The 14128-nt window shown below is 52.0% G+C and overlaps 2 protein-coding genes across 2 annotated transcripts; both read right to left on the minus strand.

Annotated features, from left to right (window-relative positions):
- Positions 1-1554: 1554 nt before the first annotated feature.
- Positions 1555-5005, minus strand: LOC148640051 (protein S100-A1-like). The gene is made up of 3 exons (XM_088620814.1): positions 4847-5005; positions 2332-2487; positions 1555-1784 (listed from the first exon to the last, which is right to left on the minus strand). Exons 2-3 carry the CDS (start codon positions 2470-2472, stop codon positions 1620-1622), a joined length of 306 nt encoding a protein of 101 aa, XP_088476940.1. The 5' UTR covers positions 2473-2487; positions 4847-5005; the 3' UTR covers positions 1555-1619.
- A 2136-nt stretch (positions 5006-7141) lies between these two features.
- Positions 7142-11565, minus strand: LOC148640052 (protein S100-A1-like). Its single transcript, XM_088620817.1, has 3 exons — positions 11409-11565; positions 8614-8771; positions 7142-7470 (listed from the first exon to the last, which is right to left on the minus strand). The coding sequence occupies exons 2-3, from the start codon at positions 8749-8751 to the stop codon at positions 7315-7317; spliced, it is 294 nt and encodes a 97-aa protein (XP_088476943.1). The 5' UTR covers positions 8752-8771; positions 11409-11565; the 3' UTR covers positions 7142-7314.
- Between the last annotated feature and the right edge of the window lie 2563 nt (positions 11566-14128).

Below are 14128 nucleotides of genomic sequence, written 5' to 3' on the forward strand. Positions count from 1 at the left end.
GTTACAGTGTGACCCAGACTGGACCAGTGATCTCTGGACTGCAGGGTTACAGTGTGACCCAGACTGGACCAGTGATCTCTGGACTGTAGGGTTACAGTGTGACCCAGACTGGACCAGTGATCTCTGGACTGTAGGGTTACAGTGTGACCCGGCCCAGACCGGACTGGCGATCTCTGGACTAAAATCTACAAACTGTGTACGGATTTACCACGACACACTCGTGTTAAGAAAGGCAAAGACACTGTCTGCGTCTCTCGTTGTTGTTTTAAGGCGTGTGAAGGAACGCAGGCGTGAAATTTAGATCAAGACAAACGAAAACTCTTCCTCCTCCTCCACCAAAGAAGACTTTCTGTTCTGAACCTGAAAGGCACGAGACTGCAGGAGCTGAAAGAGACTCCCGTGTGGAAGCAGTCTCCTTCTCCTCCAGGAGTGGCAGTGGGAGTGGGGGGGGTGATCCCGGCAAAAAATCCACATGGAAGTGGAAAACCTGTCACACTGGTGCTGCAGCAGGACTCGCCCCCCCCACACCCCTCCCTGGAGGGGAGAGCGAGCCGAGAGACGGGAGCGGAGAGCCGCTCCTCTTCCTGTACCGGCGCCCGCACGTCGGGAGGAATCCCACCGGTGCGGTTTGTCCCACATTGTCGGAATTCCAGAGGCAGTTAGGGCCCGTCATCCCCGAGCTCCCGTTTCTCCCCCCCTGGAAACAGCTTTTCCGCTTTGTTGCTGTCGAGTTCATCCCACAGCGGTCCCAAGGCGAAGGGTTCGGGGGGGGCGGGGGTCTCACACAGCCCGACAGCGAGCTCAGACATCCGGTTTTCCCCAAATTACTAGGGCAGGCCAGGATCTCTTCCCGATCCCAGGCCCTGGCCGTGCCTCAGTGCGTAGGGCTCCTGGTTTGCCTGGTGTGCTACCCTCTGTGCTCCCCGCCTGAAGGGGGCACTGATAACAAGCATCATCCAGTTACCCCTGATGGCAATTCACTGCAGTGCTCCCCCACCTTGCTGGCCAATGGAACTATGGAGTCCAGGGCCTTCAGACTCAAAGGGCAGCAGTCAGACTATTTGTGCAGTACCTATGTGCGTTAAAGAGCAGAGCTTTGTCTTGTACACCTTCGGGACTCAGTTACTGCGCAGTCTGAGGAGTAGGTGGACCAAGGGGCAGAACCGAGTCACTCCAATCACTGGGCAGTTTGACACTGTTACACTTTAAAGTTGACGCCATCTTGGGTTATAAAATAAACGGTAGTATTTTATTTAATAAAATAAACACCCGCGCCCATGGACGAGCTCGTATTCATCAGCACACACGCTAAACGAGCGCTAGCGTGTATTCTGGAGCACACGGACAAGTAATCGTGAGCACGCACGTAGAAGCTTGAAAATGTGAGCGCACACCTGTGAGCAGGCACAGACATACATGAGACAGCTCATAATCGTGAGCAGACACGCGTGCGTGCAAGCTCACAATCGTGAGCAGACACGCGTACCTGCAAGCTCATAATCGTGAGCAGACACACGTGCGTGCAAGCACACACACACAGACCAGGACTCAGTGTTTATTTCGGGTCAGTGTTTATTCGGGAGCTGTTTGTTACAGTGGAGGGGAGAGGGGTCCAGGTCTCACTTCTTGCCTTGTTGTTTCTTTATGTGGAGCTGGTAGCACTGCTCGCAGGCGATGGACAGGCCCACCACCAGAGACACGAACTCCTCGAAGCTCACCTGGCCGTCCCCATTCTGGTCCAGGTCCCTCATTATCTTGTCGATGGCCCCGGGATCCTTCTGACTCTGCGCGAGAGAGAACAAGATGGGTCAGACGTACCGGCCACTTCAATCCCTAACAGAGCAGCAGGGCTTGTACTGTGTCCTGCACTGGGTCAGAGCGTCGCTGTGTAACTCAGGGCGTCGGGGTTCACCCTGTATAGTGTCAAAGCCCTCGTGAGCACTGCGCTGATTAGCCTCCCCAGGCTTGTGATACCCCCAGGCTCTGTGGCTCAGGATCTGCGCCTGTGACTGGAAGGTTGCCGGTTCAAATCCCGCGGCCGGCAGAGGAATCCTACTCTGTTGGGCCCCTGAGCAACTGCTCTCTATTAATCCCAACTGCTCCAGGGACGCCGTACAATGGCAGACCCTGCGCTCTGACCCCAAGCTTCTCTCCCTGTCTGTGTCTCCATGGAGAAATGCTGGGGTATGCGAAAAGACAAATTCCTAATGCAAGAAATTGTATAGGGCTAATAAAGAAACATTATTATTATTAAAGATATTTCACTATATGACGCGGCCGCACGCCATCGCCCCCTGCAGGGCGGTGTGGAGACTGCGCGGGCGGTGGTACCTTGAGGAAGCTGGACAGCTCCTTCTCCATCAGCTCCTTCAGCTCCCTCTTGCTCAGCGTGTTGCTGTCTCCGTCCTTGTCCGCATAGCGGTGGAACACGGTGATGAGGGTCTCCATCGTTCTCTCCAGATCGGAAGGCATGTTTGCGGAGTGTGACTGCGGTGAGAAAGAGAGGGGGGGGGGGGTAATTCGCGCCTTCGTTAGGTAATTATCCAGCCCCTCGCGCTCACTGACCACCAGTGCAAAGACACAGGCTCACCGATTCAATCACTTTACCATCGTGTCTTAATTTACCAACTTGTCATTTTTAGAGTTTGACATTAATTATGGCCTCAGGTAAACTAGACCGCCTCGGCTAATTAGCCGATTTAACATGACTTGAAATGGCTCCAGATTTCCTGCAGCTTCAGGACGGATTCCGCTGCCGATGAGAACTTTGGTGTAAACAGGCAAAAAGAGAAGGATCCATCTAAAAAAATAAAACAGCAGCCACCAGGAGGACGAAAACACCGTGCAACAGGTCCGAACTGTGGAACTGTGATGCACCCCGCGTTGGGCATCCACACTCCCTTGAGCGCGAGCTCGACTCAGACGACCCCCAGCTCGGGGAACGACCGGATATCGGTTCGGATCCCGGTTATTCCTTAAAACCTGGGAGGCGGAGCACATGAAAGAGGAGCCGAGCATTTCCCGAACTACGGAACAACACCGCGGGACGCCTCTCCAGGAAAAAGAAGGAGAGAGCCGTTCGTCTGGAGGACATGATTACGAGGAATGCTGTAACCTTCAACACACTAAAAATCTGTAGAATTTACACTCAATGAAAGAAGAATTAACCCCTGATATGATACCAGGGAAAACATTCAGCAAGACAAACGAACAACAAAAAATGCCTGAACTGGAGCAAAAGAGGACACGAGCCAGCACTGGATATGACGCTGATCCTAATCTCTAAACCCAGACATCACCCTCCTCTGGATCAGAGCTGCCTCAGCTATCTAGTAGACCATCACAGACTAGTCAGATCTCCACCTAGGAGGCCACCGATAACCTCCTTTCATTCGGGATACTGACACGTAGGAGGGAAGGAGTCAAAAACTGGCGCCTGTGTTCCGAGCAGAATCATTCCTGCATCACCAACAGCCAGTCTGGCTCTCTGGTGGCAACAGGGAGAGCCAGCTGAGATCATCTCCCTCTGGTTCCTCTTTCAGGGTGTTGAATGAAGAGCGAGACCGGGCCGCCGGGTCCGAAGTTCCCCTCCCCTCCCTCTCTGAGTCACAGGGCTGTGGTCAGGAAGATTGGGGGGTTGGGGGGGGCGTGTCCGGACAGGAACTGTCTCACAGCTCTGGCGTCGCGCCCCGCCCGACGGAGGGTTCGGGGAAAAAAACAGCAGAGGAGGACGGGAAAGGCCGAGCTGGGCCCGGGCCGGACTGGACCGGGCCTGCCTTGGGTCAGGGGGAAGCGGGAAACGCGGAATTAGCCCACGTTGCGCAACACGCAGGGGAGCAGGGCTATTTCGTCACCCGCAAGGAGGGAGAGAAAACTGCAGACGGCACCCGCCCCGCTCAGGCGGAGCCGCCCCGTATACTGTACAAAAACCGTTAAGGGTCGAATAACCGTGTGGAGAAAAAAGAAGAAAAAGACTCCCCTTGCAGTTTTCAATCCCAGTTCACTATTTGAATACCCTGGCGCTCTTCCCGGCTGTGTTCTGGGATGTGGAATACCGCCAGGAAAACCTTCGATACCCAGGCCACACACACACACTGCATAGAGACTATACCCCCCCACACACACACACACACCCGCAAGTGACGCAGCTGGGGTCAGAGCACAGGTTTATCGATTGCTGATTACCGATTTATCCCCTCACAGATTTTCAATCTCGGCCGCGCTGCTCCTTCGAGGGGGCGGCGCGCGCGAGGCGGGTGGGCCCGGGTTCTGGAGCGAGGACGGTGGCTCGAGGCGCTGAGCAGCAGCGGGCTGATCGAACCCGAGTCCCGAGTCCCGAGCCCGAACCCGATCCCGCTCACGCGCACCCTCAAACACGAAGCCCCCACTTTGCCTTTGGCCCAGTAACGTCTGGAGCGAGCACGAATGTCTTTTTGCAACGTTTTCAGACCAGCGCAAAAGTTTGAAAACGGGCGTCGTACGCAGAAGCCGGTCTTGTATAAAGTACGTTTATGCAGATCCAGCCTATTTCAGAAGGTTCAACACGAAGACGGAGACGGAAACACGCTTGTACAGCTACTTCGGATAAACACGGGGCTGCAGCGCTCGGAAGGATTTAGGAAGAAGTAACCCGGTTCCTAATTAAACTTAATTATATACAGCTTGCCTCAAAATGCCAAAGGAAAACAAACCGCTCGGAATTAAACTATTTTGCTTTACCCGAGCGCTACCACTTGAGGGCTTTAAGAAATGTCTAGACACTCGGCGTTGCGATCAAACGATACCCTGTCCCCGTTCCCGAGTGTCCCGTGCTGAACCGGTCGCCCCGGGGGCGCGAGGATCTTACCGAGAGGCAGAGGCGAGCTCGAGGATGGGAGAGACCAGAGTGTGAGCGCTGCGCGAGGAGAGTCGCCAATCCGCCCGAGTCTTTATACTCGTCGGGCAACGCCCAGCGCGCGGGCCCTGCCTCGGTCGTGTGTTATCATCAGCGCATTCCTGCGCCCTGTGAGGCGGGGGGACACACACTCACACACACTGACACACACTGACACACCACTGTAACTAGTGCTCACACTCACACACACACTGACACTCTCACACACTTAAACTCGCACACCACTTTAACACACTTGCGTACACACAGACACACCACTGTAACTCACACATGGATACACCACACACACACAAACTCGCACAAACACACACACTCATCCTCGCTGGTACACCATTCTAACACACTCACACCCCACTCTAACACATTACACTTTCACACACTGGCATAACACTAACATACTCTCACACACATACACACACTGACACATCACTTTAACACACTTTCACAAAACCCCTACACACTTGCACACACTGACACACACTTGCACACACTTACACCACTGTAAGTCTCACTCTTTCACACTGATACACCACTTTAATGCAATCGCACACCCAGTGACACACTACTGTAACACATTCATACACACTGACCAATTGTGCAGACACACTGGCACAGCACTCTAACACACAGACACACAATTCTAACACACTAACGCTACTCTAACACACTCACACACTCAGACACACCACTGCAACACACTCATGCACACAATCATACACACTTGCATACACACAAACACACCACTGTAACTTTCAGACACACCTGTACACACTGACACACCACTCTCAACACACACAAGCAAACACTCACGCGCACAGACACATTCATACACACTATCACAGCACTCTAACAGACTCAGACACACCACTCCTATTATCCTGGATATATCCCACACATCCTCTATATATCCTGGATATATCCCACACCTGTGTGTATCTTTCACCTTCTGTATAGTTCTTGGGAAATAGATTCAAATTGATCAGCTGATTCCTGCTGGGTTTCTTCTGTTCTCTTTTGCTGGTGGGAGTGAGGGAGAGGAGTGTGTGTGTGTGACGAAGGGTCTCGGCTGGCCCTGTCTCTCTCCCTCCCCCCCCGCCTCCTCTCGACGTCTTCCGAAGGGACGGGGGAGAGCTGGACTTCCACCAGCCTGGCCTGGCAGCTCAGTGCAGGGTTCGGAGCCGGGAGAGAACTGGGACAAGGGCACAAGAAGAGACAAACAGATTTGGAAAACAGGGCCTATGTGCGTTTACCCCACATTCTATCTGTATGAACCGGTATGCTCTTGTTTCATTTTTTTCTTTTACTTTTTTATTGTCTTTTGTGTATTTTTCATAGTTACTATGTACAGTGTCCTTGGGTTTGGAAAGATGCATTTTAAAAATATATTTTTTTATTATTAAAATTGCAGTGGGAGTCTAAAATCGCCCCCTGGTGGCGTCCTTGCGCTACTACACAGGGAGGCTGTTCCATTAGTCTGGTCCACCTGAATTTGTGCACCGAACCCACTCATGACCCATAACACAGGCCTGGGGAAGTCTGGGGGAAACATTGAAGACCTGGAACAGGGTGCACTGGGTTACACAAACAGTGGTGGGGGTGTGGAACAAGCAGCTCAGCCACAAGTTCCTTTGAGAAGCAGGCGGACAGACAGGCTGAGCAAAGAGGTCTCCTATTATCTGTGGTCTTCCCTGCAGTTTCGCTCCAGAGATAAACTTGCCTTTAACTTTCTTCTCCAGTTAGCTTAACGATCATTTTGACTGGCTTGTATTTGGTTCTGTTTAAATGCAATGGGATACTAATGAAAGGCGCTATATTAATTACAGGCGTTGCTGATGCCATCTGTGCCACAGACTGGCTTCTGGAATTTTCCCCCTGCAGAGTCAAAGAGACAATGTGGACAAGTGTTTCGTTTGACAGGAGAGAGAATCCCCACCATTTTATTTACTGTTACACACACTGACACACTGCTGTAACACACACTCTCTCACACTGACACACACACTCACACACCACTCTAACACACACACCACTGACACACCACTGTAACACATACTCTCTCACACTGACACACACACTGACACACCACTCTTAACACACTCTCACATAAACTGACACACACACTGACACACCACTCTAACACACACACACTGGCTCACCACTGTAACACACACCACTCTAACACACACACACTTTTACTCCACTGTAACACATTCGCACACTACAAAAACAGAGAGACAAGGCCCATGGTTGTAGCATTTACTGGGAAGAGAGAATCCCAGCATTTTTATTTCCTGGTAGAAACAACTCCGACAGCGAAGACGGGGAGTTAAGTATGAAAAGCCGGAGGAAGAGGGGTCACAGTGAAGCGTTATCCTCTGGACAGCTGTGCTCGTGTGAAACCGGGGGGCAGGGGGGTCCCCTCAGTGTTTCTGTTTCTGGTACTCCTTGAAGAACTCGTTGCAGGCCACGGTGAGCGCCCCCACCAGGATGATGAACTCGGTGAAGTCCACCTGCCCGTCCCGGTTGGCGTCCAGGTCCTTCATGACTTTGTCCACCGCGTCCTTGTCCTGCGGGTTCTGGGGACACAGACGGACACGCAGGGGACAGTCAGTGGACAGACAGTTGCCAGGGTCAGCGGTGTTTACGCCAAGAGAGGTGGGTGCAGTCAAAGCCCGTTTCCCAGGGTCATTCTGGAAACGAGGCTGGACAAGATCCCTCTGGTCCTAAAGGTCTCACAGGTGCTTCTCAATGAGCAGCCTATTAATACCTCAAGGAGCAGACGATTCGACTGGTTACCCCAGTGACGAGATGAATTAAGGACTTGAGATTTTAATTTAAGATGAAACATTTAAGATTTGTGTGAGAGTGTGTGCAGCTGTGCGAATGTGCAGTGTGTGTGGGAGTGTCTGTATATGTGCAGCAGGTGAGTGTGCAGTATGTGAGTGTGTGCGGTGAGTGTGTGCAGTATGTGTGTGTGAGTGTGTGCAGTATGTGAGTGTGTACAGTGTGTGTGTGTGAGTGTGTGCAGTATGTGAGTGTGTACAGTGTGTGTGAGTGTGTGCAGTATGTGAGTGTGTACAGTGTGTGTGTGTGAGTGTGTGCAGTATGTGAGTGTGTACAGTGTGTGTGTGTGAGTGTGCAGCGAGTGTGAAAGTGTGTGCGAATGCAGTGTGTGTGGGAGTCTCTGTATATGTGCAGTGTGTGAGAGTGTGTGCAGTGTGTGAGAGTGTGTGCAGTGTGCAGTATGTGAGTGTGTGCAGTGTGTGAGAGTGTGTGCAGTGTGTGAGAGTGTGTGCAGTGTGCAGTATGTGAGTGTGTGCAGTGTGTGAGAGTGTGTGCAGTGTGTGAGAGTGTGTGCAGTGTGCAGTATGTGAGTGTGTGCAGTGTGTGAGAGTGTGTGCAGTGTGTGAGAGTGTGTGCAGTGTGCAGTATGTGAGTGTGTGCAGTGTGTGTGTGAGAGTGTGTGCAGTGTGCAGTATGTGAGTGTGTGCAGTGTGTGTGAGAGTGTGTGCAGTGTGCAGTATGTGAGTGTGTACAGTGTGTGTGAAAGTGTGCAGCTGTGCGAATGCAGTGTGTGTGGGAGTCTCTGTATGTGTGCAGCAGGCGACTGTGCAGTATGTCAGTGTGCAGTGTGTGTGCGAGAGTGTGAGTGTGCAGGGGCGAGTGTGCAGCGTGTGTGAGAGTGTGCGGTGTGTGTGCGAGAGAGCGTGCGCACTCACCCCCAGGTAGTTCCCCAGCTCGTTCGTCAGCAGGTCCTTGAGCTCCGCCTTGCTCAGGGTGTACTTGTCCCCCTCCTTCCCAGAGTACTTGTGGAAGGTCTGGATCATCAGGCCCATGGCGCCTTCGAGGTTGGACATGGTGGGACTGGAGCAGAGACCTGCAGAGAGCCAGAGGCACCCAGGGGTTCACAGAGGGCTCCTGAGGCTCTGAGGCCAAGCGGCTGAGTGTGGCTGTGTTGGGGTCCAGGTGTGGAAGGGCTGAGCTGGGTATTGTGCACCAGCAGGTGTCGGAGCAGACCTGGGACAGGAATCTTCCACCGTGAGGAGCATGTGTGTCCGGGTGCTCCAGGCCAGGACACTGAAATGTCTAGTTCTGTCATGGAGACTTCGCTGTGGAGGCTTAGAGCAGAATATTCCTGTTCTGTCCCTCCTGAACAGGATTCCTCCAGAGACTGAAGACTGGGACAGTAGGAGAGGAAGTGGAACTGGAGCAGATGGAAGCTATGTGATGGCTGAGCAGGTTTCTTCACAGGGGGACCCCTGGAGCCAATAACAGACCACCGAGACGCACACTCATGATCTGGTGAAGTGCTGACCACACACCAGGAGGACAGCTGGTCCAGTGGTCAAGGCCCAGGGCTGTTACACCAAGAGGACAGTTGGTCCAGTGATCAAGGCCCAGGGCTGATAGACCAGGAGGACAGCTGGTCCAGTGGTCAAGGCAAAGGGCTGGTACAACAGGAGGACAGGTGGTCCAGTGGTCAAGGCCCAGGGCTGGTACACCAAGAGGACAGTTGGTCCAGTGGTCAAGGCCCAGGGCTAATAGACCAGGAGGACAGCTGGTCCAGTGGTCAAGGCAAAGGGCTGATACACCAGGAGGACAGGTGGTCCAGTGTTAAAGGCACAGGGCTGTTACACCAGGAGGACAGCTGGTCCAGTGGTCAAGGCCCAGGGCTGATAGACCAGGAGGACAGCTGGTCCGGTGGTCAAGGCAAAGGGCTGGTACACCAGGAGGACAGGTGGTCCAGTGGTCAAGGCAAAGGGCTGGTACACCAGGAGGACAGGTGGTCCAGTGGTCAAGGCCCAGGGCTGATAGACCAGGAGGACAGCTGGTCCAGTGGTCAAGGCCCAGGGCTGGTACACCAGGAGGACAGGTGGTCCAGTGGTTAAAGCAAAGAGCTTTTGTAGTAGGATGGCAGCTGGCCTGCAGTCGTTGGCTTCTCTTTAGGGACAGAGTATGACTGAACAAAGCTGATTGAGGAACTGATGTCGCAGCAATTAGTCTACGGGGACCAGATGTCAGTGTTTCCCACTCATACTGTTTGAACCTGGTAAATACTTCTAATTTTTTTAAAATTGCTTCCACATTGTACTTGTAATATCATGTTAACATGTTTTTAAAATGTTTCCCCTTACTCAGATTCTCTTTTTTCCATTTTTAATATCAGTGCGACCATCACCCTGTGTTTGAATAAACCCCCACCAGGTTAACTTCAAGACCAGATAATTTCGAATTATTCAGAAGTATCATTCATGTTTCTTTTATACAGAGACACACTCACAACACACAACACAGAGGAAAGGCAGTGAGTGCAGGGAAAAGCTGGGTTTCAGAGTGATGCCATCACAGCTTTTGCGTGTGTAGCAGTGTCTAAACCGTGCGAAAGCCAGTTGTTGTCAGTGTCTGGTATTTCACACTCAGATTGTACCCACCTCCTGCGCCCTGCACTCTGATCTGTGCAACGCTGACCACAACATGGCTGGAAAAGGGAGCACAAACAGGGATGGAGAGAGTGAGGGACAGAGAGAGGGAGTTAAGGAGAGAGAGTGAGGGACAGAGAGGGAGTTAAGGAGAGAGAGTGAGGGACAGAGAGAAGGAGTTAAGGAGAGAGAGGGACAGAGAGAGTGAGGGACAGAGAGGGAGTTAAGGAGAGAGAGTGAGGGACAGAGAGAAGGAGTTAAGGAGAGAGAGGGACAGAGAGAGTGAGGGACAGAGAGGGAGTTAAGGAGAGAGAGTGAGGGACAGAGAGAAGGAGTTAAGGAGAGAAAGTGAGGGACAGAGAGAGTGAGGGACAGAGAGGGGGAGTTAAGAAGAGAGAGTGAGGGACATAGAGGGAGTTAAGGAGAGAGAGTGAGGGACAGAGAGAGTGAGGGACAGAGAGGGGGAGTTAAGGAGACAGAGTGAGGGACATAGAGGGAGTTAAGGAGAGAGGGTGAGGGACAGAGAGGCAGACTGAGAGGAAGAGAACAGCTCATCCCACAGCTAAGGGAATAAACAGTCCTTTGTCCTTCTGTAGCTCTGAGGCAGAGCTGCAGCCTCTGAAACATCACGAGAGAGAGAGAGAGACGACCCCCCCAGCTGAGGACACAGGCTTCAAACCTGCCCCCCCCCCCCTTCTCGCTGTGATCTGAAGACAAACTTCCTCCCAGCGGCTCGCGAACGCTTAACATCGCGCAGCTTCGACGCCCCCGCAAGGCCCCAGAAACCCCAGAGCGTGGGCGCCCCAGCACAATCACCCTGTGAGCTCCCTTCCATCGCTGTCGGCCCAGCCCGGACAGCCCAGCGCAGGGAGAGGGGGAAACGTCTCTCTCAACTCCGGGTTATGAGCCTGTGGTTTCGTCTTTCTTTAGAAAATGGGCTGGATGACAGGAAGCAGCAAGAAAGAAGTCAGCAGGGCTTCGGCACGAAGCGCACAGAGCTGGGAAAGTCAGCCTCACACGTCAGCTGCTCGATGCCCACCCAGACCACCCAGACCTCGCCCCGACAGAGCCACGGACCGGCCCCGATCTCTCACCTGCGCGGAGGACAGAAGACACAGCTGTTGTCCAGCGAGTACAGGGCGGCGACTGGGAGAGCAGCCTGGCGTCAGTCGTTCAAATAGCTGACTGCAGATCCCCTCTGATCTGACACTCCCCCCTCTCTCTCTCTCTCCTCTGACTCACAGAGAGAGAGAGTCAGGACTGCAGGACACACACTGCTCACAGACCCACCCCACACACACACACACTGCACACACACACACACACACACTCTCACTCTTTGCCAGGCACTTTATAATAGTTTCTACCACACAAAAGAGGAGTGATTTGAGCATTGATGACTTTTTTGGTTTAATCAAACCAATCATTCCATTATCAATGGGATGGGATCAGGGACCTTTAAAGGAGCCCCAGTCTCACTGTGATCTGTGTCAGTGTTACAGATAGAGACACAGCCCTTATAGAGTCAGGATATTAATCTCACTGCCAGTCTGGGACAGACAGAGAGCTGTAAAGGAGCCCCAGTCTCACTGTGATCTGTGTCAGTGTTACAGGTAGAGACACAGCCCTTATAGAGTCAGGATATTAATCTCACTGCCAGTCTGGGACAGACAGAGAGCTGTAAAGGAGCCCCAGTCTCTCTGTGATCTGTGTCTCTGTTACAGGTAGAGACACAGCCCTTATAGAGTCAGGATATTAATCTCCCTGCCAGTCTGGGACAGACAGAGAGCTGTAAAGGAGCCCCAGCCTCACTGTGATCTGTGTCAGTGTTACAGATAGAGACACAGCCCTTAAAGAGTCAGGATATTAATCTCACTGCCAGTCTGGGACAGACAGAGAGCTGTAAAGGAGCCCCAGTCTCACTGTGATCTGTGTCAGTGTTACAGATAGAGACACAGCCCTTACAGAGTCAGGATATTAATCTCACTGCCAGTCTGGGCAGACAGAGAGCTGTAAAGGAGCCCCAGTCTCACTGTGATCTGTGTCTCTGTTACAGACAGAGATATTGGAAATCACACTCTGGGCAGTAACCTGGAAGAGCCAGATTACCAGATGACCTGATTCATACCGAGGCAGTTGGTGGGTGGGGGTGGGGGGGGGGGGGTTGTTGTGTCCATCTCCTTGACAACACAACAACATCCTGTGCCCAAAAAAAAACCTCAGCATCAATCGATTAAAAAAAAGCAGCCTGACACACTTACACACCCCACAACGCACAGTCAACTGAGATGTGCTGTGAGATTTAAGCATCGGTTTTTTCTCATCTTCATCATCCTCTTCCTCCTCAAGTCTGTGTCGGTCCCCTTCCCAGAATCCTGTGCTCATCTGTCTTCATCCAGCTGTGCCGGCTGTGCCAGCCTCTCTTCCTGGCTGTTTCCGCATCCCTCCCCAGGTTCAATCCAGTCCTTCCCGTGTCCGGTCCATGGATCCGGGTTTTCCTGCTGCTCCGCCGCTGAGCTGACATCCGCGTCCTGCCATCCGAGTGGGATTGGGTGGGCACGTGAGCAGGCAGGCAGCCGTGCACGGGTACAAGTAAATCAGCCAAACGAGAGGGAGGTAGGCGGGTGGGTGGCGAGGTGCAGAGGGGCTGCGTCACACAGCTGGAAGAGCAGCTCCTGTCAACAGGAAGTTGGGGCTCTCAGCCCCCCCCCCCCCCCTCGTTTCTGGGTCTTGTGATTGTAATGAATCATGTGCCCATTCCTGGCAGCGTGGCACCGTGCCAGGGGCATGACCAGCGCTGATCCTGCAGCGCCACTCTCTGGCTGCTCACAGGTCACCCCCAGACGCCGCAGAGTAACAGCAAGATGGAGGATGTAGCAATAGTGACAGGATTAGCAGCTGCAGAAACAGTAGGAGCAGTAGTAGTAACAGCTGTATTAATAGTAGCAGAAATAGTGACAGGAGTATCAATAGTAAAAGCAGGAGTAACAGCTGTAGAAACAGTAGGAGCAGTAGTAGTAACAGCTGTATTAATAGTAGCAGAAATAGTGACAGGAGTATCAATAGTAAAAGCAGGAGTAACAGCTGTAGAAACAGTAGGAGCAGTAGTAGTAACAGCTGTATTAATAGTAGCAGAAATAGTGACAGGAGTATCAATAGTAAAAGCAGTAGTGACAGGAGTAACAGCTGTAGAAACAGTAGGAGCAGTAGTAGTAACAGCTGTATTAATAGTAGCAGAAATAGTGACAGGAGTATCAATAGTAAAAGCAGGAGTAACAGCTGTAGGAGCAGTAGTAGTAACAGCTGTATTAATAGTAGCAGAAATAGTGACAGGAGTATCAATAGTAAAAGCAGTAGTGACAGGAGTAACAGCTGTAGAAACAGTAGGAGCAGTAGTAGTAACAGCTGTATTAATAGTAGCAGAAATAGTGACAGGAGTATCAATAGTAAAAGCAGTAGTGACAGGAGTAACAGCTGTAGAAACAGTAGGAGCAGTAGTAGTAACAGCTGTATTAATAGTAGCAGAAACAGTGACAGAGGAAGCAGTAGTAGCATCTGTATCAACAGTAGCAGCAGCTGTAGTAACAGGTGTATCAATAGTAGCCACAGTAATAGCATCACTATCGTGAGTAGTAAGAGTACGTGCTTACAGCAATACTGCAATTGTATATTTAGTAATAAATGTGCACACTGAAGATATGTTGGGATGGTGTTAATAAAAGGTTGAGCTGGTGGATGACTAAAGAGCTAGTAGATGACGAGAGAGACACTTTTAACAGTTTGCTTTGTGCAAAAGTGGTCCTGCTGTAGCGGT

Source organism: Lepisosteus platostomus, chromosome 26 (assembly GCF_059453375.1).
Source record: "Lepisosteus platostomus isolate fLepPlt1 chromosome 26, fLepPlt1.hap1, whole genome shotgun sequence".
NCBI lineage: Eukaryota > Metazoa > Chordata > Actinopteri > Semionotiformes > Lepisosteidae > Lepisosteus > Lepisosteus platostomus.